The sequence below is a fragment of the Thermobia domestica genome, chromosome 11 (genome assembly GCF_964235325.1).
Source record: "Thermobia domestica chromosome 11, izTheDome1.hap1.1, whole genome shotgun sequence".
In the NCBI taxonomy this organism is placed as follows: Eukaryota; Metazoa; Arthropoda; class Insecta; order Zygentoma; family Lepismatidae; genus Thermobia; species Thermobia domestica.
The window spans coordinates 133,133,421-133,161,148 of record NC_137464.1 but is presented as its reverse complement, the minus strand read 5'-3'; the positions used below and the strand labels follow the sequence as shown (position 1 = coordinate 133,161,148).

Below are 27,728 nucleotides of genomic sequence, written 5' to 3'. Positions count from 1 at the left end.
AACTGTCAGTTGTTTCATAACAACATACCACTGCCGTAAATTTTGCTCGTTTTTCCAGTGATAACTCTGAATTTCATTTTGCAGAATAATAATAGTCCAGTTTTCAACGAAGCCCACATGAAATAAAATAGAATTTGTATCTTGAAATTTTATACGATACTTTTCGGTAGCAATTAATTCTCTTTGGATTTTCTTGATGTAGTCTTGAATTACAATTCTTACAGTTAAATCAGGAACGTACGATACGAAAACAGAAAGTGGCACAGTTTTTTTCTTTTTTAACGATATAATTGTTTTCCCATATGGCATACCTAACACTATTTTCATCAGGATCAATAATTAAAGACTCCACATTTATTCCTTCCACTCCAGGACATTTACCATATTCTTGAAGAAGACAGCTGTCATTTTCTACGGATCATACTACTAAAGAAAACAGGTCATTCATGACAGCTTCAATACAGGCTGTACCTTTGATTTGTTGCAACGCAGTAGCAGTTAACATAAAATTTGCAAAATACACACACACACAAACTTCCCTTGCACGTTGCGGACTGACACACTTTGGTCGAATACTATAAAATTTCGAGAGATTCATTCTTATGCTGAGATTGTTCTGTTTAAAAAGTCCGTAAATTTCTTTGATGGAACGTGTAAGGAAATGTTCCGATTTTTTAAACTTTTTGTCAATTTTCGATCACTGTAATGATATCGCACTTAAGACTTTGTCTGGAGCATTCCCAATCATCACTGAGATAATAAATAGTTCAGGCTTTTTATAGATCATCAGAATTTATTGGATGGCCGTTTCAAGTAAATTTAAAATTTGTGTGTTTCGTAATCGTAATGTACACCGCAGATTACTTCGGTTTAACAAAACGGAAGAGTACGCGGAGGCTAATTTTAATATTTCAGAAAGCATTTTTGATCAAAATAATAAAAAAGCAGTCAGGAAAAACTTTTATTCTTCATTTAATGAATGTGAATCACAAACATAATCGAAGTGTTGCACTTTTATTGTTTCCAGTGTTGCCAACTGTGACATCAAAGTTAACGAAACTTCGCTAACTTCAAAAGGCTATAGTTAATTCATGAAGCATTGGTCGAGAATGGTATTTGGTATGTTTATTATTCATGTAAAGTTCAACCATCTGACAAAATTATAGAATTTTAAAATATGGTGTTTTCGAGAAAATGGCGCCCTAAAATGGCGATTTTTGAAAATTTGACAAATTTCTCAAATTGTTTGAGACAAACCGGTTGCACACAGAAGCGATACATTTTTTTTCGGAAAGCAGGTAACTAGGTCTCACCAACCGTGGAAACAGAATTTTAAAATTCGAACCGAAAGTGCTCGAAAAAAATTCGCAAACTTCGACTTTTCAGATAAACTGACGTTCATTTGTTAATTTATGTACAAAAAGATACGCATGCGCAAACCAAACTATAATAAAATTTAGTTTATTTATATCCCTATATACATACCACAACAAGAATTATAACTACTTGTCTCCATAGCTGAATGGTGGGGCTTCGAAGTTGACCATTTTCCATGTTTTCTACAATTCATAAATTGTATTTTCCATCTTTGATGGCCCATTACATGGCGGGAATTTTTTTTCGACAAAAAGAAATATGGGATTCTTAAAAACATGTCTTGCTACAAAAAAACAGTAATATCTGAGATGGTGATGGTACATGCTCTGCCTGAATTGAAACGGAAGGCACCCTACAGTTGTAGGATCCGAACTACTTAAGCTTCCACCGGATATCGAACTCAGGTCTCCAGTGCCAGAAGCTCGTACGCTAACTATATGGCTACGACGGAGCTCTTAAAATAACACATACACATTTGCTCACGAGGAAGGTCCATAAACCGTGAGAGTTGAATTTTGATGAAAATTTGTGATAAGATTCAGTTCGGGTTGCTAAGTAACGTAGTAATAGTCACTCGATGCGCAAATGCTTCGTTGAGCTGCTATACCGACGCCATCTTGAAATCCAGTAGGCAATGTTCAAGAATACCAATTTGGCACAAAAATGAAAAAGCTTTTGATAGATCTGACTTCAGTATTGTAAACCAAGGTAGAGCATCTATATGTGAGAGTACCTCCAGTGCATGATCGCCATTTTGAAAGGCGCCATATTGAATCGCGGTCAAATATGATAAATGGCAAGGGGGTCATGTCGGATATCAAATAGCACTGGAATTTACTCCTGAATCCATTTCCGTAACCAAAGTTTACATATCTGTTTTCACTTCAGAGTTAAGAGCTCTCTCGCTCACAGGAACATATAAAAACTGTGCAAGTAAAATTTGTGTTATGAAATGCAGTCGTGTGAGCACTTGCAAGATTTTAACTAATGCAGTAGTAGTCACTTGATCTACAATAGTCACTATACCAATCAGATCTTGATTCTAGTGAGAGAAATCGATGATTAAATTGAAATCCTGTAGTGAAAAATGGAATAGCAGTACTGTAACAATTTATACCTATTTCAAAGTGTGCTATATATATGAGTCTATGTGTGTTGCGATTATGCATAACATTTAAATGCTGTAATATATGTTAGGTGCAACGGCACATATGACTTTACAAGAATATTTCTTGAAGTTATTAGAAAATTAATAGAAAACTTATTAGAAAAATAATATAAACTGATGCAAATAAGCAAATATTAACCTACTAACCTTTTGCTCTTCAGTTCTGATGATGGAGATCCAAAACGAAGTGATTAGCAGACAATATCGTGGAGCAGTACAAACACTTAACAAATGCACTTTCGTCACAATCTTCATGATCACAGACACTATTTTCTACTAGTTTCCAGAACAGAGCTGGATTTAGGTTTGGTGGGGCCCTAAGCTACTGAAGATAAAGGGGCCCGTTATGTGTCCAGATGAACGTAGGACCCTATACACAGAAATGAAGAAACCAGTGATATTTTACAATGCAGGCTAGCAGAAGGGGCCCCATTACTTACATCATAGGGGCCTGGGCCCCCAAGAGCATGGGGCCCTAAGCTATAGCTTGTTTAGTTTATACGTAAATCCGGCACTGCTCCAGAACATTTGTAAATGAACCAACTATTGCTCCTGTGACGCACCCACATTTCTGCCATACATATGAAAGCATGTCCGTTAGGACTGGCGCACAAAATTGACGATACACAACAGAATGCATTTTCATTATGAAAATTCTGCTATATAACTTGTACACCGAACAAGTGAACACCTGGTACAATTATTTATTTATCACAGTTTTGATATGAAAACTAGTCTTGCCCTTATAATTAGCAAGTGTTTTATCGTTAAAGGTGGAAAGTTGCAGTTATTTAATTATTTATTATTGAAGGAAAAAGCAAGAAAGAGGTTTGTTTTATGGGTTGCAACTTGGTATTGAATCTTGTAATAATCTTTATTGCCATCTATTCTTAGCAGGTGTGTATGCATTCTCTTATCACTAATAGCAGAACAGACACAAGAAAAGTGAATTCTAAGTTTCCAGATGTATCTTCTTCTAAGAATGGACTGTGAACTGATAATTTAAATCCCCTTAATTGTTCAATGCGTCAGCAATAAATCGATTGTATTTAGACAAACTGCAATGAATACATTAAAGTATTTTAACTTCGTAATATGCACGGTATATTATGGGTTGTCAAGTATGAGTATTGGAAAAGAAGGCAATATTCTGCAACAATGATGGTCTTTGCCTTTGGAGAAGAAAACTTAACAGACCATAACGGGCCACGTAAAATTGCCTAAAATAGATTTTTGGTTTGATTCCGTCCAACGTCCCACACTTATGCCTCCTAGCTAAAGAAGACGTGGACCTACTGATTATAGTGGAATCCGAACCATTTTGGTCGTTCAACTAATATTCACCAGTTTATATCATTTTCTAATACAAAACAATCCCTTTGGTATTCTCTGCTCGTCAGTACTATTAGGCATGTGTTTCATCGACGAGCAGTCTATTCCATCGCACTTTGAAATAGGTTTAACTTGTAGCATGCTGCTATTCCATTTTTCACTACAGGAATTTCAATTTAATCATCGATTTCTCTCACTAGAATCAAGATCTGATTGGTATAGTGGCTATTGTAGATCAAGTGACTACTACTGCATTAGTTAAAATCCTGCAAGTGCTCACACGACTGCATTTCGTAACACAAATTTTACTTGCACAGTTTTTATATGTTCCTGTGAGCGAGAGAGCTCTTAACTCTGAAGTGAAAACAGATATGTAAACTTTGGTTACGGAAATGGATTCAGGAGTAAATTCCAGTGCTATTTGATACCCCACATGACCCCCTTGCCATTTATCATATTTGACCGCGATTCAATATGGCGCCTTTCAAAATGGCGATCATGCACTGGAGGTACTCCCACATATAAATGCTCTACCTTGGTTTACAATACTGAAGTTAGATCTATCAAAAGCTTTTTCATTTTTGTGCCAAATTGGTATTCTTGAACATTGCCTACTGGATTTCAAGATGGCGTCGGTGTGGCAGCTCAACGAAGCATTTGCGCATCGAGTGACTATTACTACGTTACTTAGCAACTCGAACTGAATCTTGTCACAAATTTTCATCAAAATTCAACTCTCACGGTTTATGGACCTTCCTCGTCAGTATAACGGTAAATTACATACTTTTTTATTAAATGACACGCACGAAAACTAAAATTAAGTAGTAGTTTTTTCTACGTGCTTGGCAGGGTTAGCTGGTTTAAACCAGCTGTTTTTTTCCAAAATTCAAAAGAAAAGAAAAAAAACTGGTTTAAACCAAAAAACGAAAAGTGGTCGTAAAAGTGTAAGTGTTCGTAAAGTCTTGATGAACACACATTTCTGGCTTATCACGTTTCACTCCCGTATATTATTCGTATTATATTCAGACCTAAATTCCCCCATTCTTACTAGACAGAGATTATACCCATACAAAAGCAACTTTTTTTTTTTTTTTTGTAACTTTATGAATGTTTCTTCTGTGATTTTTTTATAGTTTATTATTATTGTTATGCAATTGCAATCAAAGAAAAATTCTAAATATTGTTTCGTTGTAATAATGTTAACTACTAATAAAATACATCGAAATGCCGCACTTTGTGGGAGGGGTTCATACAAACCCCACGAGAGGCATTTATTGAAATCGGAAGTTATATATATATATATATATATATATACAGATGGTGATCAGAAAAATGGAAACACCTGAACGAAATTGCAACTACACAAGATTAATATGGTGTCGGGCCAGCTTTCGCCTTCAGAACAGCCTTGATGCGACGTGGGATGGAGGCATAGAGGTCGTGAATGGTAGCAAGTGGAATTTTACACCATTCCTCGTGCAGGACATCGGCCAGTTCTGTGAGAGAGGATGGAGGTGGAAATCGTCGCCGGAGTCGTGTTTCCAAGACGGACCACAGATGTTCAATTATGTTGAGATCTGGGGGTTGGGCGGGCAAGGGGAGGTGTTGAACTTCATCCCGATGTTCCTCAAACCACGCTGCAACAACGCCAGCTGTGTGAATGGGTGCATTATCATCCTGGAAGATGGCGTCATTGTCCGGGAACAACATCCGGACCATAGGATGCAAGTGGTCTCCTAAAATTGCGACATAATCGTTGGCAGTGATTCGTCCGCTAAGTGTGACCACAGGACCCAATGAAAACCATGATATGGCGGCCCACAGCATCACCGAGCCGCCGCCATGTTTCACAGTTGGGCGGAGACACTGCAGATCATAAGCTTCTTTGGGCGTTCTCCACACATAAACACTGCCCGTGGTTGGGAATAGGGTGAAGGATGACTCATCCGACCATATCACACGTTTCCAGTCCTCAACGGTCCAAGTTGCATGGTCGCGGCACTATTTGCGGCGTGCGAAAGCGTTATGGTCCCTGATCAGCGGTTTGGCCCGTGCAACACGACCCCGTAAGTTCATGTCATGTAATTCACGGCGGACTGTGATTGTCGAAACAGGGTGGGGGAGGTGCTGATTGAGTTCCTCCGTCACTTGCTCCGCAGTGGCACGACGGTTCTGCGTGACAATGCGCTTTAATACCCAGCGTGACCTGTCACTCATTTTCTTCCGCCCACTGTTCCGCTTCCCCGATGTGGTTTTCCCGTATGTTGTGTAGGCCGTCATCACCTTCGACACTGTCCCACGCGACACACCTAACACTGGTAGCCACTGTCGTCACACTCAGTCCATATAACCGCGCACCAACAATTTGCCCTCTTTGAAAATCTGAGAGGTCTCCCATTTTACACTACCTCCGTCTGCTGCAGCCTCTGGACACTGCTGTTCCACTGCGCCTGTTCATGGAGACCGACTTAACACACCACCACCAGCGGTCCGGCGCTGCGGGCGCCACGACAGCACTGCCAACCCATACATCTGACGTGTTGCTAACTACTGGTGTTTCCTTTTTTCTGATCATCATCTGTATATATGAATGGGTCAGAGCTAAAGTGGACTCTAATAATTCGTATCTTTATTCACTTTTCTTACTGATATGCAAATTAAGTCGTTGTATGTCTTTAGCTTGGAATAATAAAAGTCGTAGTGAACTAACTTAGACTAAATTAGTTCTTCTGTACTTTGCAGTATTTTGAAATTGTTCGTAATTCTGTATAATGGTTTCGCTCGTACAACTGTTCGTCTTTTGTCCTTCTGAAATGACTCTTGGCAATTATATTAACAAGTATGTAAAGATCAATACAACATATATATTTTTTTTTTTTTATCAGGAGTCCTTCGTGAATGAGTCGGCAGACGTATCGCATTTGTGGCCAATTAATCCCGGTTTCGTGTTCAAATGGAGGACAATTTATCTCGGATGTAAGTCGAGAAGCGGTTTGGATTCCGCTTTAAGCCTATGTGACCCCTTCCAGTATAACCTGGTTGTTGCATAATAACACCAAGGCGGAACAAACTTATTTCTGTACATATGTGATATAAATACATAGAGCAAATTATTTAAACCAAAAAAACCGGGTTTAAACAAAAAAAAATTTTTTTCAATAAAACTCATAGTTTTTGCCAACCCTGGTGCTTGGTGCTTCACGGCCGGTAGGTCTCAATAATACATGTGTTTTGGAAGTCTCAATACAATCACGTGACTTCTGATCTCTCGTGCATGTCTTTGATGAGGTCACAACTCTTCAAACAACGGAAAAGAACACAAGAGACTGCTGTGGCTGGCCAAAAGAGAATTCACTGGTCGCTAACTGAATCTACGTAACTCGTGAGAACTGAGTGAACTAGAAATTCACACTTTATATTTTCGTCCACTGAATGATAAGTCGGATAATAATACAGAAAGAGTTAGTAGCCTTTTCTCACTCGCGGATCACTTCATAACTTTGTCCCTTAACACAATATCATTAAATAAAGTTTATCACAATAGGACCGTGATGGTTCAGTGGTAGATCTCCCACCCTGGTGCGCTGGATTCCAGAGCTTGCGTAAAGTTAAGTTTATACTGGACAAATACTGTGTACGTGGGGTTCCTCGGGATTCTGTAGTTTCCCACCACTCCCTTCATTCCATCATTTTTATTTATTATCATCATTATCGCCTACCTAAGCCTCAGTGCATAATCATGAAAAATTTAACTCGAAAAAGTGTTCACCATGGTAGAATCTAATACGAATACGGCAATCGTTGTAGGGCAGGTTGAAGACTCATGCGAAAACTTTTCGGGATGAGAAGTCGCTTTTCAGCAGGCCGAATTTGCTGTTCTGTTCGAAAACAGTTGTTTTATATTGCGCACTTCGACATCAATGAGGCACAATGACGTTTGCCCATACGTTTCCTGTTCGCATGTGAAGGCTATACTACCGGAATGGCTGTGTAATATGCCATTCGCGCATGAGACTACAGTCATCGCTGAACCCATGCATGTACCATCCTGATGAAATCTTAATTGTTTCTGCGTAATGCTCTGCTGTAAAGTCCTGAGAATCTGCACACATTCCCATCTTCCTTGATGGTGTTTCAACTTACAAATATAGCAGTGTACTTGTTCACTTTAACATATTTATGGTATCATATTTGTAATATACAATGTTGTTTCCATATCAAAACTTACATTGCATCTGTCTTCGCTAGAATAAAAGTAATGAACATACTACAAGATAATGAATTTCGTTAAAAGACTGGTGCCATATACTACTTAAACTTACCTCTTTCTAACAATATCTAAATTCTTGACTAGTTTTTCGTAAGGCAAGTACGAAGTTTTATCAAACTTGCTCATAGGAACTTGTGCTGTCACTGCTGCTGTCAGATGATAACATCTCTGCTGAATTTCAAAACCCACTGACAGGATTCTCTAGAATGAATTTAGAGAAAGAAACAATTCAATCTATTTTTGCTAACTCAGTAAGGAAAAACATGTCATCAGCAATCTATAATGCCATATTGAAATAAATTTGACAGTTCACTTAAATAACACAGAAGCACAAAAGCGTACGACACAAAGTATAATAAATTTGTCCTATTTAATAACATAAGTCTACGAACACAAATACAAACTCCTAACTTATCATTGTGTCTAACACATTCTATAATTCGAGGAACTTAAAGTTTAACGCTGCAGAAGAAAAACTCGAGAGTCAATTTCATCTTACAACATGCACATCCAGTCTGTGCTGTTATCTAACTCCTGAAATTCTTGCTTTACATTAGTTTTCCACCGTTTCCTTGAACTATCTTTAAGCCTTCCTAAGCCTTCCCAACCAATACTGTATGTGACTTAAAAATGATATCTCTAATTTAACGTCCCATGTAGTAAAACATGGAATAAGGATGTGAGAGGAAACAACAGAACTCAAGAAAACCTACGAACATGATTTTTCGACCACAAAATTACCCGAGATTTATCGTACCAAAGGTGAGTGCTGTACTACTGAAAAACAGTGCCCTCTGCCCTCGGCATCATGTTTCCCATACCAATATTACGAATTGCTCTTGACGTTTCCATTAACCCTTTCAGGATTTATATCTTTAGATACCACGGCGTAGTTCAGTTTTCAAGATACCAGATTGAAACTCTGCATACAGATTGTACGCATTTTTTTTTTTTTTTTAAAGATCTTTACACGACCTTCAGCTCGAGGGACGCAGCTATTCCAAGGGGGTGATTTTTTCAAAAAAAAAGTTTCCTGTTTTTCCCTATTTTTCCGGTTTAAGATGATACGGACATGGGAGTGTACCGTTCGAGTTGGAAAGGGCTTGCTATACTGAAGAAAATGGTGTTTGAACCATGACTCTAGGCCAATTAGTAACGACGCAGTAAATTTTTATAATATATATATATATATAGGGTGGTAGTAACTCCACTGAAAAACTTTGGGAGGCGGTTCCTTATACGAGATAAAAGAAAGAATTTCTAATAAAACAGGAAATGTTTCTGCATTGCATTGTCACTTCTGATGAAAAATGGACCTGCTACAACAGTCCTAAATGATAAGGACAGGGCCAAGATTGGATCATCAAATCTACGATGATTTCCCAAACCAGCCTTCCACCCACAGTTGGTGTTGTTGCTGGTATGGTGACTAGGCGGGAGTTAACGCATCACGTCTTCGTTCGACAAGGCGAAACAATCACTGTAGAGATTTATAGTGATGAAATCCATGAAACACATCCCAACAACCATCCAACAATGGTAGACATGATGTCTTAATGTTGCACAACAATGTATGTCGCTTCTCTGATGACCAGACCGTGCAACGTGCGCTTGAATCCTTCGGATCGCAATCTCCAGACTCCTTTCGTCATGGATTGATGCCAACAGTGTATGGCTGCAGCCGGAGACTACATTGATTAACCAGTGCTGAAAATTTCATTATCTTTACCAACCTCTGAAAGTGACACACCGATTAACGTTTCGGAATCGCTTTTGTGCTATTAGTCTTCAGAAGCTAACTTCACCACGAGAATTCTCAACCGTGCGATCATGTTATATCAAAAGACTACTGACAATGAATTTCCTTATCGTGGCCTTGATTAGTCATCCAGACTCACTAAATGTGCCGCAGCTCTCTTGTTGATAATTACTGAAATAAATGCACTTCTAGTGTGTAAGGGAAAGTATCCGATTATCTAATACGGACGTTTACGAATTTTCATTAGACAGCAAACAAAGCAATGCTTAGCACACGAATTTATTGTGCGAATAATGATACGATGACACGTATTCTGTCCAGAGGGAATTTTGAGGTCCTAAGTTTGGAACCATCAGTTTAACGTGGAAACACCTGTGTCCTTACCACATATCAAACCCGACACTTTGGAAAATAAATGAGGAATAATACAGCTTGTCTCTTCCATATTTTGGTTTAGCGTGAGACGAGACTGTATCACTACCTTAATTTATGATTCCACTTTTAATATCGTCACTCCGAATCAAGTATTTTCTGTTTGGTTAGCTATCTCCATTTTAAGAATTCATCCTAGCACCTACTGAAAGACATAAGTTGATTTCAAATTTGGGTTCAATGACCTTGACTATTGATTAAAATCTGGCAACCCTAAATCTGATTAGAATTCAGTTTATTCATTACGGACTCACGATTACGCTGTCACACCTCAATGAAAGAAGTTGGAGAGAAACTATTTCACATTTTGTTTCAGTGACTCCATTTATTGGAAAGTTTCGGTTCTGGTGACTAACGCTGACAGAGAAATAACGTTGAAACAGTGGAGAGGGGCTCTAGGTTACATGAATTAAATAGTTTTCGCGCAGTTTTACAGTCAGCATGGGCCTGCTTTCAAACCTCGTACGGGCCTTAATTGCAACGCAGTAATTCAAAGCCAAGTTTACAAAATTTGTAGAAGTTGTTCTCAGAAACTCACAGATTCGTTGAAAAGTTAATAATGTAAGTAATTAATTAGGATAAGAGGAGTTGATGGTAATACCAGCTATGACTATCACATATTACCTCTAGTTGGACACAATATGGAGTTAACATTGCCAAAGAATTTAAATGTGGAAAGGAGCAAAAAAACAAAGGTATTTAAAGAAATTTTTAGCTGAGCTGATCGGGAATTTCGTTTTTTAATAAAAAGATTGGCAATTCAACTTCACATTATTAACAGTTATTTTTCAGTTGGAAAGTTCTTTTTTTTAATGCATGTCGTATTTCAATTGTTTAGGTAATTTTCTTCAATATTCACTCAGAAAGACTGACGTCTTTTTGAACAGATTTTAGTAATGCACGCACATACACACTAAAATATATATAAGAGCGACAAAAGCCTCACTACTTCCATATATAAACATTTCAGAGTAGTGAATGGAAAATCTATCTCTATGGTTTTTTGATGCCAAACTTGCTGTCTGGAACCACGATGGAATTTTGAATATTCTGTTTACCCACATCTTCTTTTTACAACTCTAACTATATTTTAAGAACTAAGTCACATGTTGTAATGAGAATATTGGAAAGGAGCTTCCGTATGACACAGCTGAAGACAAATACATTATACACATTTATTGCTATTACACGATTTACTTCATCTGTATTTAACATTCACATGTAATATGCTGACATTCCGTCAACACCCACCACATCTCAGATGTTCGATTTTAAACATAATAATTACTTATGTCCTGAAATGATTGTATGAATACATATACAACCGAGTTATTTTAATGTATTTATTATATGTAATTATACATGCAATGCGGAATATAGGAGGGACGTTGAAGTTACAACTGGAATTTCTGTTTTTCTGTTACATGGAGAAACCAACATGCGAATAAATTACTGTTCTTTTTCAAGGTATTCCCATGTACACTCACTTGTCCCGTCGGTGTGGAAATGACCGTATCCCTGCGGCATAGAATTCTTTGGGACCATCTTCCAGCCATTTCAGCACATACAATTTGACTTTGTCGTCGGTGTGGAATTTTTGTCCTCCCAAGTGCTCCATGAAGGGATCAAAAAGATGGATGTCGCAAGGCGAAAGATTGGGGCTATACGGGAGATGGTCTAGGATCTCCCAACTAAGTTTGGTGATAGTTGTGGCCTATTCTCGTGACCTCGTAGATTACAGAATTTGTGCTCCTAACAATCCATTCCCACCTGTCACTTAATGTTAATAAGGTGATTGATGTTATGGCCGCTTGCGGACAATAAAAATTGCTTCTGTAAACGAACAGATAAAGTCTTTTCATTGGTTTGTAATAAGTATATGCCTATACTTTAAAAGAGAAATGACAGGTTTTTGTATTATTATTATTATTACCAGACAGTTAATAAATTTAAATTTACTGAATTTGGGTGTGCATACTTCCCAGTCGCAACGTGCAGACCTATACACCAGCGTTTCCCAATCTTTTTCAACTTGCGGCACATTACGGGTGTAACTTGGATTCTCGCGGCACACTTATAGATATTACTATTTGTAATAGTAATAACCAAATGTCGTAAAGTAACCAAGAGCAACAGATATCTGACATATGCATTTAGACTAATCCCCTTTAAAATCGGACAATTCATTCGAAAGTTATCGTAGCTTTCAAACGCCTACGCTCAAAGTAAGAACAAACATTTGAATTCGGGAAAATTCCCCTTGTCGTATGGCTACCAAAATAATAGGTGTCTGGTGAAAGCAAACAAGAACATTTTAAAATGAGTTCCATCAAAATCGGACAATCCGTTCGAAAGTATCGTCGGATGCCACATACAGACAGACAGACAGGACGGCTTGTAATAGGGAGCTTCGCACTCAAAATTCTCAAGGTTTGTTTCACGACAATCTCAAATATTCGAAGGCATTCAAGTGTCGTATAGTAAATTTTCGAAACGGAAGTTTGATAAGTCTTCAGCCTTACCGAATTTCCTTACGTCTGCCTATATCAGTAGCTGTCTCTATCCAGAACTTTAATTTAAACTCTCGAAATCATATGTAAAATTATTTTTCTGCCTGCCCCGTTATTGGCGCAATCGCCAAAGTGACTATTAGTAGACTAATGGTGTCTTGGAGTTAATTCTCCAATTCCATTCGGGTGATGCATGTTTTCTCTTCCTCTTTCTCTCTTCTGACAGACTGCTTAAACCTTGTACAGATCTGTGGGGGGAAACTTTTCCTTCACTTCAATGCTAAGGAGAGAAGTTTTAAAATGAACACCCTGCATATATGTAATACATATTATATACAACTATAATAACCTCGAATACATTGTTTCTTTCGAACACTCGGATAAGCTCGAACTTTTCAAAATATTCAAGCGACTAGACAAATGCGATCATATTGATATTCAACGAACTTAAAAAGTTCGTTACTGAATTCTCTATGTCTGTGTGTTTCTGTCTGTCTTCTATTTACGATTTTTTTTTTTTTTTTTTAATTTTGAACCCTGCATTCAATAGAACATCAAAAACTATCAAAGAAAGTGATTAAGTTTTTCGCGTCACTCCTACCGTTCCCGAAATATTGGCCAAAAAATGGCCGACTTCCAGAGATTTAAGGATCCATATCTCGGGAACCATAAATCATAGAGAGATCATATCGGTGTTGATCAATGTCTAGAAGAATGGTAAAAATTTTGGTACCAAACAGTGACCGGTGGCCACTGTCCACCTGGCCACTGGTTTGGCCAATGGCCACCAATTAATATCCACACCAAAATGTTTACCACCGTCTTAGATATTAACACCAATACCATCAATGTAACTTACCGTTCAATTGATAATGGCCAAAAATGGACAATTTCTAGATATTTACGGAGCCATAGCTCGTGAACCATAAGTTGTATGAGATGACATTGATGTTGATCAATATCAAAGATGATGGTCAATATTTTGGTACCAAATATTAACCGGTGGTCACTGTCCAACTGGCTTCTGGTTTGGCCAGTGTCCAGTTGTATAGTGGCCATCAATTAATATCGGTACGAAAATGTTTAACATTCTATTAGGGATTGATTAACACCAATATGATCTCGGTATGACTTACTGTTCCTGTGATACTGGCCAAACAATGGCCAAGTTTTAGATAGTTAACGAGCCATAGCTCGGGAACCATAAGTAGGAGAGAGATGATATTGATGTTGATCAATACCTAAGAGGATGGTAAATATTTTGGTACCAAATATTAACCGGTGGCCACTGACCAGTTGGATAGTGGTCATCAATTAATATCAGTACGGAAATGTTTATAACATTCTATTAGGGATTGATTAACACCAATATCATCTCTCATGACTTACCGTTTCTGTGATATTGGCCAAAAGATAGTTCCGATTTCAGGAGATTTAAAGGAGCCAAATCTCGGGAACCATAAGTCACTCAGAAATTATATTGGTGTTGGTCAATACCTAAGAGAATAGTGAACATTTTGGTACCAAATAGTAACCGGTGGCCACTGATTAATTGTCTACTGGCCAACTGGCCACCGTTGCCCAGATATTGGCCAAAACATTTTCAATTTCTAGATATTTAAGTAACCATATCTCGAGAACTGTAAGTCACTGAGAGATGATAATTTGCCAATTTCTGCGAGAAAGAAAAGAAGGTATGATAAAAAGATTTACTTTTACATCTAGAAACAATGACAGTTATACTTCCCACTCCATCTCTCCACTCTTTTTAAGTTCGTTCTGGCAATGCTCTTGGAGCATTCTCAACTGGTATATTTCTGTATTTGCTGTTTTCGAACATTTCGAGAGTCTCGAACATTTCGGGAGTCTCGAAAGTTCGATAAAATTAAAGTTCTTTATCGACAAAACAGTTTTGAAATTTTATCGAATTGTTATCGATTACTCGATTATCGGAAAAGCCCTAATGCAAATATGAACAATTATCCCGATATAGCAATTTCTCAAAATGAAAAAAATATTTGTGATTAAAATTTAGCGTATCTATTGTAAAAACGAATTCGAAAATATAAAATTATATCTCAGAGTAACAGAAATTTTGGAATTTGTAATAGTCAATGGTTATTTTGACACAGGAATCACGTTTATACGCGTGGTAGTTCAAATTCTACAGTGATTCTGTTCAAGAAACTGGTGAAAACTGTGACTGAGACATGTGCCAATTTTATATTTTGTAATGGCTGCTACACAGAAATAGCGCAACGTATACATGTAATATTTATGTGTTCATAGTTTGAGTAAGCAACCATTTTCACCAAATGTGGAGAACAGTTGAGATGATAGACGTCATTTTGTAAATGGGTTGAAGTGACATGGAATAACCCAACAAGTAAGATCAAATCACAAGAAATTGAAAACTTTACCTTCCTCAAAATACTTTATTTCGAAAAAGTAGAGGAAAGCAAAATTTTAAATTATTTCTCACAATTATGTCCTTTTAAGCACCATAGCAATCTCTAACCATGTTTTACATATCTAAGAAACGGTTTGAATATCAAATTTCTGTACACGGCACTTTGATCTTTTTGTCTATTGTAAACCATCTATGTGGTTAGATGTAATACTTATCTAAGCACTTTTCGAAATAAAATCTTTTGAAGGAAGTAAAATTTTCAATCCCTTGTGACTGTTCCTACTTCTTAGAAATACATCCTTTTGTGACTACTTCGTTCAGTTTCCCTTTGGACTTTTATCTAATGGCGGAGGGCCCGTCCTACAAACACTGCTAACCAGTTCTACGGATCTTGGTTTTCATTTGTCAGCTATGTTTCAGTGGTTTATAGTGCTTTACTCTCATACGAAAAAGAAATAATTAAAAAAAAAAACGGTTGACGAGAGACTGACTGTTCGAATTGTAGCTAGTGCATGTACAAATAGAGTTGAAAAGTTTTGCACGTAAGTCATAACTTTTTTAATAGTTGCACTAGGACCATGAAATTTTGTGTGCATGTACTTGTGTCCTTTATGTATTGACACGAGCAAAAGTGCATTTGCATTTCCAATTTTTCACATCTTGCAACGTTAGACAACCAACGATGCAGTTAAGGTTGGTTAGCTTAGAGCTCAGTAAGGCGTTCTACATGTGCGCTAGTTTGTTCTAAAGACGTCAATGTTACAAATGGCAACAAAATAGAAAAGTATTCATGCCTCTCCGACGAATAAAAAATCGGGTAGAAGACACCGTTTAGTATCTACAAAGCGATTGATATCATGAGAAAGTCACAAAAAGATTTTATTTATCCTTTATCCTTAGACATACCAAGGAAAAATCGATGTTGGCCAAACATTCATTTTATTTCACAGGTTACAGTATTTTGTAAAATCTCTGGATGTTTTACATTATTCATTTCAACATTACCTTCACTTTTGTTAATTTTCAGTTTTAATATATCTACTGAAACTTTATGAAAAAAATATCCTGTCGTGCGGGATGATTTCACTCTCATACAACCATCATAGTTTCTATTGTTTATAAAAAAATGTATCATTATGTGACATTTACACATTAAAGCTAACAAGAATATTTTTTGATGTTACATTATTGGTTTCCAGTGTGTTTGGAAAATGCAATCGAAAAATAACCGACAATCTAAGAAAGTAAAAACAAGATGTGCAGTGTGTGAAGTTTAATTTGTGAAAACGATTGCATCAATAGAAAACATAACAATTGTTCCAAATGACAAATAGTAAAAATTTATATCTTTGACATCCCCTGGCATACTCTAAGTAATCCAGAACTGTAATTTCGTAAAGAAGAATAAACAAAAATGAACTAAAACAAACGAATATGAATATGTATGAATGTTCCTGGTAATATTTCAATAAGATCTATTTCCACTTTCTCCTTCTGTCGGTTAATATGTGCATGATTCTTACAAACCATCTTAAAGGAACTTCGAGCAAAGAGAATTTACCATTCCCCTTCTAAGAACAAATTAAATTAAAACTATTATCTTGAAGTCGAGTGGATTTAAACTGAAGACTTTAAGATTACAAGACTAGCGCCTATAACACCTCGACTATTCATCCACTGCTGGCGAAGTCTCTTAACTTGATAGTTGTCTTCATGGAAAAAAAAAAAGAAAGAAAGAAAAAAACAAATTTTCGGCTTGCCAAAAGGATAAAGTACCCAAGTCTTAGTTAGGACAAATCTTTTGAAGAAATCCTGAGGAATACTAGTAACCGAGCAGTAGTCAGTTAAATCATACTTTGCTCTTTTAACCTATTTTTGGGATACTAAAAACCGACAAAATTGCCAAAAATATTTTCATCAACTTACTTGGTTACTTTAGTAAAGAAGAATGAGCAGTTTTATATATATATATATATATATATATATATATATATATATATATATATATATATATAAATGTTCGGTAAAAAGGTATTTTGATATCCACACATCCAAATAAGCAAAGTAATTTTGCCATGTACTGTTCGGTTGCTAGTAGTCTAGATTTTGGCAAAGTGTAATTTAACCTAGCAACTTGGTTACTTGAAACCAAGTTTCGGTTTATTTAGCGCTGGAAACTTAGTACGTATAAATGCTAAATTTGTCCGCGTAGACTATGTTAAATATATATATATATATATATATATATATATATATATATATATATATATATATACAGAGTGAACAATTTATCTTGATCATCCGCTATAACGGAGAAACCAAGAGAGAAAAGCGAAACTTTGCATGAAGCAACTATAAGAAGGGGGACAGCTTTGCACGTATTTAACAGAAACACCCAACAAACAGTGTTGCCAACCCAATATAAAGTTATGTCTTTTCCAAATGTCACTACGTCAGATTATTACATATTTTAAATCAGCATGTCAAACGAAAACTTAAAATATCACATTTATTATTGTGAAAATAAGAAATAAAGAAGTTCTGAGAAGAGTGAACGAAGAAAGAAAACTGAAGTTGATAGCAAAAAGAAAAAGAAACTATTAGAACACTAAGGGCCAGTCCTACAATATCCTGATATTCTTTCTGATTACTATCAGTCAGAATTAGATATCAGGAAGTTGTCAGTTACTTTAACCCGTGGTTCGTTCTACAATATACTGTGCCTGATATATATTCTGTCAGATAGTTAACCCGAAGCAAGGTTTTAACGGACCATTTGATTGGTTGGTTTTCTGTTGATCATACTGAAAACAATTGAAACGTCAAATTTATAACTAAAATTTATAACGTTAATTTCGTTATATATTACACTCCGATTTATAATACTACACGTAATAACACAATCTGAGCTTTTAATTAATTCATTTATTTGATATTCCACCTCTAAAAAAATGTAAATTAGATTAATAATTTAGATATGTTTTTTATATATCATTCAATTTCAATAATTAAACTCTATATTTTATATAGAATATATTTCTTCATCTTCTAACTACACAAATTACATGGCGCTTATGTGCGGGCACTTGTAGCCAACGGGTACTACTTATCGTTATAAATTGGCATATATTCGAGCTAAAATGGTCTTCTAGGCCTCGCTATATATTTAACAATCTCCTCATCGTCCTCGGACACCATCAACAATTCTTCGATTTCGTCCATGATTCACTACACGACAACTAACAAGTAGCTGATAGCTGTTAACAGGCAATTGAACTTCCTGTCAAAGTACCAACCAGCTCCCAAGTACCAACCAGAAGCATTTGTGCACCCAAGTTGGTCTATACTTTTTGTCTTATCTTGATGTCAGGAATCACCTCCCAAGCGTTGTCGGTGTTGTTTTGAAACACCCTGTATACACAGAGAGAGAGATTCCCTCTTACATGTATACTAAGGTAGAAGTACAAAATGGATAGTGTGTTCTTTATTACTAGTCAAAGAACACACGATGAAGTATACAGCTGTGTGTTCATGTAAGTGTCGCAAAATTGTGTCACACGCAAGACATGTATTTTATGCCATAATAAATGCTTTTCCACTTTCCTCGTTTATGCGTATACCCACCATTATTGAAGCGCCTGCTTTCTACCAATACATCTCCTCGCTATCGCTCGTGACCCCCTGCTGCGCTCCTGTTCTGACTCGCTTAGGTGAGAAAACATTCGTGCTTTTTAGTGGTCACCTACCATAAGCTGAGTTGTGTTTTTCAGTTAATTCGTGATTTATGCACTGCAGTTTTTATACCATATCTGCATACGCTGTAGTTATACTCGTCCTCCTAAAGTCAATCTACGTCCACCAATGCAACTCCTCCCTTACGGAACACTTTCTAGGGTAGTAAGAGTAAATTTCCTGGGATTAAGTGCCGGAGAGTAGGTCCAGAAATACGAAAAATACGTAAAATTTAGAGCAAGGAAATTGTGAATTGTTTATTTTGCATTAAATTCATGCTAACTAAGCAAGTTTAATGTTATATTTTAAAGATATGAAAATCAACGTGTTGATGTGGTAAGGCAGGGTTCTAGACCACTGGTCCCCTTCTCCACTGAGTTATAATAAAGATAGAAAACAAACATGCCATGCAGGGCATTTAACCCGCCTTCACTCGCTGTCGATCGCTCAGCAATATCGTGTAATTAAATATGAGCTATGGTACAGAAAGGTTCAACCTGGCTACTAACCTATACCTGCGTTTTGGAACCTTCCCACGTGGTTCTATTTTGAGTGGAAACATGGTGTCTTCAGAGTCTAATGAGCAAATTAGTTTCCTGCATTAACTGAAAGATGGACGTAATGTCACATCCATGTGGCAGATGTGGCACTACGATTTTGAGTTTTATAAGAACATACGTTGATGAAGAGTCGTAAGGTTTAAATGAATACTGAAATTAACCAGAAAGTGTGGCAAATGTGGAAAGGCACTGAAAATAAAGAGATTGACGAACGGTACATATTCAAATGTGAACACCATATTGGTGATGTGGAACGTCATTGGAATATGTCAAAACTAAAAAGTATTATTTTAGAAATCACAATGTTGTTGATAGAGAGGTCGTGTTATTTAGTGTGTTCGTGCAAAATTAGAAAAAAAAGGGGTAAGATCTCTTACTTATTCAAGGCTATCACGAAAAACGAAACAGTGGTCCATATAGACCAAGAGATAGAACACATTTTATTACCCTTGCTTGCCCTAAGATTACCCCTGTTATATGCTTAAGATAACCTACAGTCTTCAGAAAGGCTTCTCTTAACGTCGGTGAGTGGTGGGGGTCAGAGTAATGACGTCATCAACATGGCTCTCGCCGGAATTGATAGCATAATTTTTAACTGAGGGTAACTTTCCACTCAACGAAGGTAGAGACTTCGTTCGTATATCAAATTGAAGCTAATAAACGTGTCTAAAATTTGATGACATTGCCGTTTATTTACACTGCTGCCATCTTCGCTCATGACTTGCTCAAAATTTAGTTTCATTCGCGTTACTGTAAACATTTATTGGCAAATAACTATGAAACATTACAGATATGAAAAAATGATATGAAACAAACATGATAGAGCAGAATTCGGGCTTTCAAACGATACCCATTTCATTACCATATCTTATTTCATTTTAATGAGTAATTTCGTTTTATGTATCACATGGTGCTGTATTCTTGACCTCTAATATTATGCAAAGCAAAACGTGTAGACCAGTTTTATTTATCCCAAGTTTACCATAAACTTTGTTAAGTGATTAAGATTTTACATAGTCTATGGTCTTGAGAAAGGCTTCTCTCAAGGCTGGTGAGTGGTGGAGATCCGAGTAATGACGTCATCACTATTGCTGCCGCGCCAACGTGTGATACTTTACTTACATATTATTTTACAACAAAGTGTCGTAGAAAATTATTGTTTTTTTCTAAACGCCCGTAATGAAGTAGCCTTTGTTTTGTATAATACAAATATATTTCGTAGCTCCACTAGTCTTCCTGATATTTAGCCTGAAAGTAACATTTTATGATTTGTTTGTAACATAATGAATACCCAACGCCTTTTGAACTGTTAAAGGAATAAAATTTATTAAAACATTTAAAGTTTCTAATATTGTGGAACATTTAATAATGTCGTGAAGCATAGGATTAAGATATATTTATTTAAGTTATAAATAATTTTCTGTTTTAGGCCCGTGTCTTCAAATGCTGATGATCGATGAGGTAGCAGGAAGTTGTGTTTTTGTGTCTTAATTTGAACTTTTCCTCATGATTTCTTAGTGTTTGTTTAATGAGAAATTATTTTCTTTCAGATTTGCCTTCTGAAAGTAATTGAAGAGAAGCAGTAACAAATGTCAGACGCAAGTAAACAGTACATAGTACATATAGAAGCTATATCCGGAAAAAAATGTGAAATAAAAGACAGCTGTTGGCAAAGAATAAAAGCAGCAGCATATACAAGACTAAGGACACAAGTAGATTCAAAGTACTCCGAAGTGTGTCGAAATCTACCTGAACATTACGATCCAATGAAACATTGTTATCACAATGTGTGCTATAAATTTTTTTTACGGCTATTCCGAAACTTCATAGTGATATGGAATCACTAACAATAGACCATACTCCTTAGTTCTTCAGAACAGAGCATCCAAGCAATAATCATTCAGTGGAAAAATCTTTGCGTTTTACGTCCCACGCTTATGCCGGTTAGGCTAAAGGAGACGGTGATTATGAGAAATGAATGAAATGGTGGGATGAAGAAAGTGGGAGGAAACGGGAGAACCCCGAGAAAACCCACGCACACGGTGTTTGTCCACCACAAAGTTTACTTAGCGGAGGCTGGGATAATCATTCAGTGGAGTATTGGGGAAAAATGCATATTTTGAGAAAATTTAGGAGAAATGTTAAAGGAAAAAAGCAACAACTAACTACATGTGAGACAAGAGACTGAAAATAATATAAAAAATGCCGCCCATATTTTGGAAGATGAGAAGTTATTAATAACAACACGCAATGTAGACTTTATTGCCGAGGAAGTATCTTACCATGACTCATGCCGAAGGGAATACATAAATTTAGATAATGCAAAAACAGTTGAATTAAACAAAGTGCAATCTCGAAACAAAAAGGAGACTGTCAATTACAAACAAAAACACGACATGCATTAAACGAACAGTAGAATATGTGACAGCATACAGCATTAAACCACAAAATACACAGTATCTCACTGTTGTTCGAGATAGGCACTTAACCTATCTCGCCGAAGAATACATGACTATTTATTCGACTCAAAAACTGCATGATAATTTTTTTTTTTCTCGGAAAGTTGTGTTCAACGTAAATTAGTAATAAAGAAGGACTACTTGTATACAGTAATGGCCTACCACGTACTGGAGCTGTTTCGTTAGCATCTACCATAAAATCTGAAATAGGGATGTAGCTTTGTATTTGAGAAGGTTGATTCTAAACGAGGCTGAAGGAAATAAACCACCACACCTATTAAGTGTAGAGGATATCATAAATTGTGAAAGCAAAATGCCTGAATTGCTGGAAACCTTTTTAGAACACTGTTTGGCGGCTCAGCAAAACGTAGGAACGAGAGATTACAAAGAAGAGGAGCTCCTGTGTCAAGTAAAACACTGTCAAAACTTAGACCTGTTGATCCTACCTTTCTTCCACTGTCAAAAGCTGCTCTGGAACAAAAAAAAAAAAAAAAAAAAAAAAAAAAGCGGGACAATGTCGTATCCTGGACCAACGTGCAAACTTCTGTAAACCTCTTGAAGACATTGGCTCAACCTATCATGGATGGAACGTAGAAAAAGTAAATACCAAGTTACGTGGTACACTTCGCGGCATAGAAATTGTTACAAAAATTTTAAGTTCCAATTAATAATAAACTCTTGCCCCGTTTTCTTATGCATCCAGAAATACATCTCAATCGATTAGTTGCTTCTAGTATTCAATACAACTCCTACCCCTCCTCCACCTCTCCTTGTCTAAAGCAGTGTGTGTGACGTAGTACACTCTTTCCATTAAGCTGAAAAAGAAACAGGAACCAAGTTTACAACGTTATAGCTTTAAAACAGTCTTTTCCATTCTTTTGTTCTGAAATATTTTTAAGAGCCTAAATTAAAAAAAAAAAAGTCACAATGTTCCCAAAGCTTCATAAAGACCTTTAGTTTCATTCTTTCCCTTCTTTAAAGACTAAAAGCTAGTAAAATGCTCCCTAAGAAATTTATGGAAATTGCCAATAACGGCAGTAAGTTTTGCGCTTTCTAAAGTCTGTAATGCACGCACAGAGCTCGAGAATATCTACAGACAGAAATGAGTGTTATTCAATGATTCATTTCATTTCTTTTCAGTAATTGCAAGCAAATGTTCCAAGAGCGTCATTTGGGCAGGACAGGAGGGTGTAATTTCGCCTCCCTTGAAATCATAAATAAGTATTGTTTGATCAAATGTATAGTAATACACTAATAAAAAAGTGAAAATCTTATGAATCCCCCCCCCCCCCCCGAATAAAATCTAAAAGACACTGCTTTCAGCAAAAAAAATCTATAGAGGTACGATAACACATTGCTAGAGAGCTTACATTTGGTTTCAAGAGTTAAAGGTTTGATCTCAAGCCATATGAGAATATCTACAGACAGAAATGAGTGTTATTCAATGATTCATTTCATTTCTTTTCAGTAATTGCAAGCAAATGTTCCAAGAGCGTCATTTGGGCAGGACAGGAGGGTGTAATTTCGCCTCCCTTGAAATCATAAATAAGTATTGTTTGATCAAATGTATAGTAATACACTAATAAAAAAGTGAAAATCTTATGAATCCCCCCCCCCCCGAATAAAATCTAAAAGACACTGCTTTCAGCAAAAAAATCTATAGAGGTACGATAACACATTGCTAGAGAGCTTACATTTGGTTTCAAGAGTCAAAGGTTTGATCTCAAGCCATATGAGTTCCTGGGCGACATTGAGAAAGGGAGAGAGAGAGAGATTCAAGTATGGAGACAGAGAGAGATGATGTATATACACAGATTTAGATTGGGGAAAAATGATCGGACAGCATTCGTATTATGACGAAAATTGTGATTTTGTGAAACAGAAGAAGGGAAGGTTTCGAACTGCGATGATCACATTAGGCAGTTGTCGAATTAAGGTAGAGAACTCTTTTTAGAGCATCAGATGATTACGAAGGCAAAGAAACATCTTGAGAACTGAGGAATTAAGAACTTTAAAAAAATCTGGAACTTCCGAGACGGGTTTCGAACCACGAACCTTGTAGTTATCGAACCATGACTTTATCCATTCTGCTACGGAAGTCTATGTCCTAATTACATACGTTTCGTTTAGCTTCGTTCAAATCTAACATAATGGGATATTCCAAAAGTTGACTTGGTGGATACGCCGTTCAGATAGGACGTAAACCTCTTGTAACTTAGTTACAATGTATCGTGGCGGATATAAATCATTGATCAGGTAATGGCGACTACTTTGAAACAAATGCAGAGTATGAGAATTAAATCAGTCATATCTGTGGTTTCGTGTGGAGAAGAAACAAACTTGTGAACCAAAGGTTTAAGAACAACTCAAGATATTAATATACAATATGCGAAGATCATTCACTTATATCATCATAAAAGAAATACGAAAGACGTTCTGAAACGAAGAAATACAACTTTGCAAGAGAGGTAAAGAAACCTAAAGTAACGAGACAAAAGACGAATCATTTACCGCTTAGTGATCGTGGTTCAGTGGTCAAGGCACTGGATCAGTAATCTGGAGGATAGTAGTTCGAATCCGCGTCGGGCATTTTTTTTTTTTTTTACTTTAGGATTTTTGATGGCGATTGATCGACGATGACACACGTTTTATTATATTCAGATATTTGAATACTCGGGATTTTTCAATACTTGAACTATCAAATCTTCATGAATAATAATAGTAATACTAACAAATAAATAATTATCATTATCTCGTAGAAGATTAAAAGCTAGGAGCTAATTATCGCTCAGTTCATACCATTACAAGCAGAAATGTGAAATTTGGCAAGAATATTTCGGTTTTGTTTAATATTGTCCACGAGAAGAGGAATTTTTCATCTCGTTTCTAAAACAAACAAAAGAAATGAAAATTAACATTTTACACTCGAGACAGGACAAGGCTAACTCAAATTATCGTCTCACTTTGGAGATGAGAATCGAAACGCGACGAAAAGTATCGTAAATATTTCTCGTCTTGTCTCGATTCTCGAAATAGTGCATGTCCATTCCTGAAGTAACAATTGCTCTGTAGACTGAATCTTATAGGCTTTTTGTTACTTTGTATTTCAGAGCTCATTAAATTATGATCTGTGTAGGTATTTTTGTAGCAAAGCTTTTATAATTACCTGTGCATATCGTAAAAGTTAGTTTATTATATGCCTTACTGTTGAGTGATATTCAGTTATTTTTATTACAGTTATTTTCCTTAAAACATACAGTAGAATACTTTCTACATGAAACTTTAGTGGAAAGCATTTGTTTAAATAAAATGTTGGTTGTTGCAGAGGCGTGTCTTGATGGTACGAAACCCCCTCTCCGAAATCCCTACGTTTAAGTAAGTTTTGCTAAATTTTAGGATAACTTTAAAACTTATAATACCATTATTATTATTATTATTATTATTATTATTATTACGGAAATGTTGTTAATTCTCAGTTGTAGGGACGTATGCAGAGGGTATGTCCTGATAGTCCTGACTCTTCTCTCCAATCCCGGCTATTTTGTAACTTCTGCCTAACGCTACGGGCGATTTTACAGATTTTAATACAGTGTGTCCTCACACAGAATTTGTCTTCTATACTATTATTATTACTGTATATTTGAGTCCTCAATATTACGTCCTATTCCAATGCAAATAAGCATACTCAAGTTAAGAAAAATAAAAAGAAATGTTTTGGATCCTCTTTAAGGATGAATTGCCTTATATGAGATACTTTGGAAAGAAATGAGGGGGGGAAGGTGTAAGCTACTGGACAATATGAAAATCGACCCTTCGGATGCCTTAACAGAAAATAAGTAGGATTTGTCTTCATCACGATACATAGTAACACCCTTTCTTTGGGTAAAAGACATTGGATTAGGTATGCGCTATATTGATATTTTAACAAAATATAGAAACAAATATAAAAAATAAAATAGTTCCTATTAACCAATTTTTGTTGAACGAATATATGGAACGTGTTGAAAATGGCGAACGAAAATATTATTATTATTTCTAGTTAGAGTGGAAGAACTTAAGAATTCCATAATGACGTTCCAGACAAATTTATGACTCATACTAGACCTTAAGGATGACCGTTTTGTACTCATGAATTGTTTGCGAAACATGCTAAGTTTTCGGACAGTAGGAATCGAGATTGTAGACTGTGACGTCATCTTTTTAGTTTTTTCCCCTTGTGGAGGAAGTCTTTTCAACTCTAACTTGTAAGAACGAGAAAAATTGACTATTTTTTATGTTGTTATACTTCAGAAATATCTACATTCTAAATTATAAAAAAATTCTGAATATCCTCGGAGGGACGCCAAGCGCGGACCCGTAACCCACGAAACGAATGCTCAAGCCACTATCTCAAGATCGCTCTTTTAAGTAAGAGTCAAGAAACACTCATCTATGTAGCAAATTGCAAACGTTTACGATTCCAATATTTTGTTAACGATGAAACACTGATTTCGGTCATGATAGAATACTATAGTCCAGAGAATTCAAGTTTAAATAAAAAAAAAAGACCGAAAGTATCTCCGTAACTTATCTATTATATTCGGTTATTCTCGTTTTACAGGTATTTCCAGTAACCTTGAACGACGACACGAACACAGATACAACGAGGACATTTAATATTTCAAAGGCTCTCCCAGCGGAAATCGAAACTGAGACCCCGCCTACTGAACTATCAGATGGGTGGGGTGCCTGATTCGTTTCCAAGGCAAGTAAGCTTGAGACGGACAATATCGTGTTCGTGGGTTTTCTCGGGACACACCCACTTTCTCATTTCACCATTTCGTTAATCATAATTCACTTGCTTCAATCATAGTGTTCTTCAACTTAACAGGTATAATCGTTGGACATTAAACGTAACAATTTCATTTTCAAGCTGTTAACTCAAACCAATATAAATCGAAAAACACTTGTATTTTCTATTGCTCAAAGTTTTTTCACAAAAAAATATGTAGAAAAAAACATGGGGAATCGTAATTCCATTCAAAATTGAAACAGCAGACTCATACCTTAACCTAGAACGAAACCAATACATTTCGTTTGGAACTTTTCCAAAATAACTAAACTAACTCTATGGCCTATGGAACCCGGAGGTTCAATGCCGGGTTCACAAAAGCTCTCCACTGACTTCTACCCTTAGCTAACTGCATGCAGTTTCTACTTCGTATTCCAATCTCTGTTAGATCCATCTTAAAATTGTCCTCCCATCTGCGCCTAGGTCTTCCTAATGATCGTTTTCCGATTGGTCTTCCAGTCAAGACTTTGAAAGCGTTTCTACTTTCTTCCATTCTAGCTACATGACCCGCCCACCTAAGCCTCCTAGACTTGACGACCCTAACAATGTTGGGTAAACCGTATAAATTATGTACACCTTGTCTCAAAAAGGTTGAGCGCATTCTTTATTGGTGTTTTGAGGCAAGAATTTTCTAAGTCCAGCTTCGGGTATCTTCGGAAAAAAGTAAACCAGGTTCGAACCTCCAAGCCAGCCTTTGCAATCGAGAAAAAGTTTGCAGATGTGTTTTTCTTCTTTTAAATATAATAAGACTTGTTACCAAGTGTAGGAAAAAAAAAAGCAACATTGATTGAAATACTTAATGATACAATATTTCGAAACCTTGTATTAATGTCAGCACATTCTTGTTTGTCATTTAGCTCTCCATACGTAATGGAACATTTAGATACG

General features: G+C 36.4%; 1 protein-coding gene across 1 annotated transcript in view; it reads right to left on the bottom strand.

Moving 5' to 3' along the window:
• LOC145664455 (aconitate hydratase, mitochondrial-like) overlaps positions 1 to 27,728 on the bottom strand; it is a 417,790-nt gene that overhangs the window by 363,527 nt on the left and 26,535 nt on the right. The window contains exon 2 of the mRNA XM_081731145.1: positions 8,200 to 8,348. Coding sequence (XP_081587271.1) covers positions 8,200 to 8,348 — 149 coding nt within the window. The remainder of the gene's footprint in view (positions 1 to 8,199; positions 8,349 to 27,728) is intronic.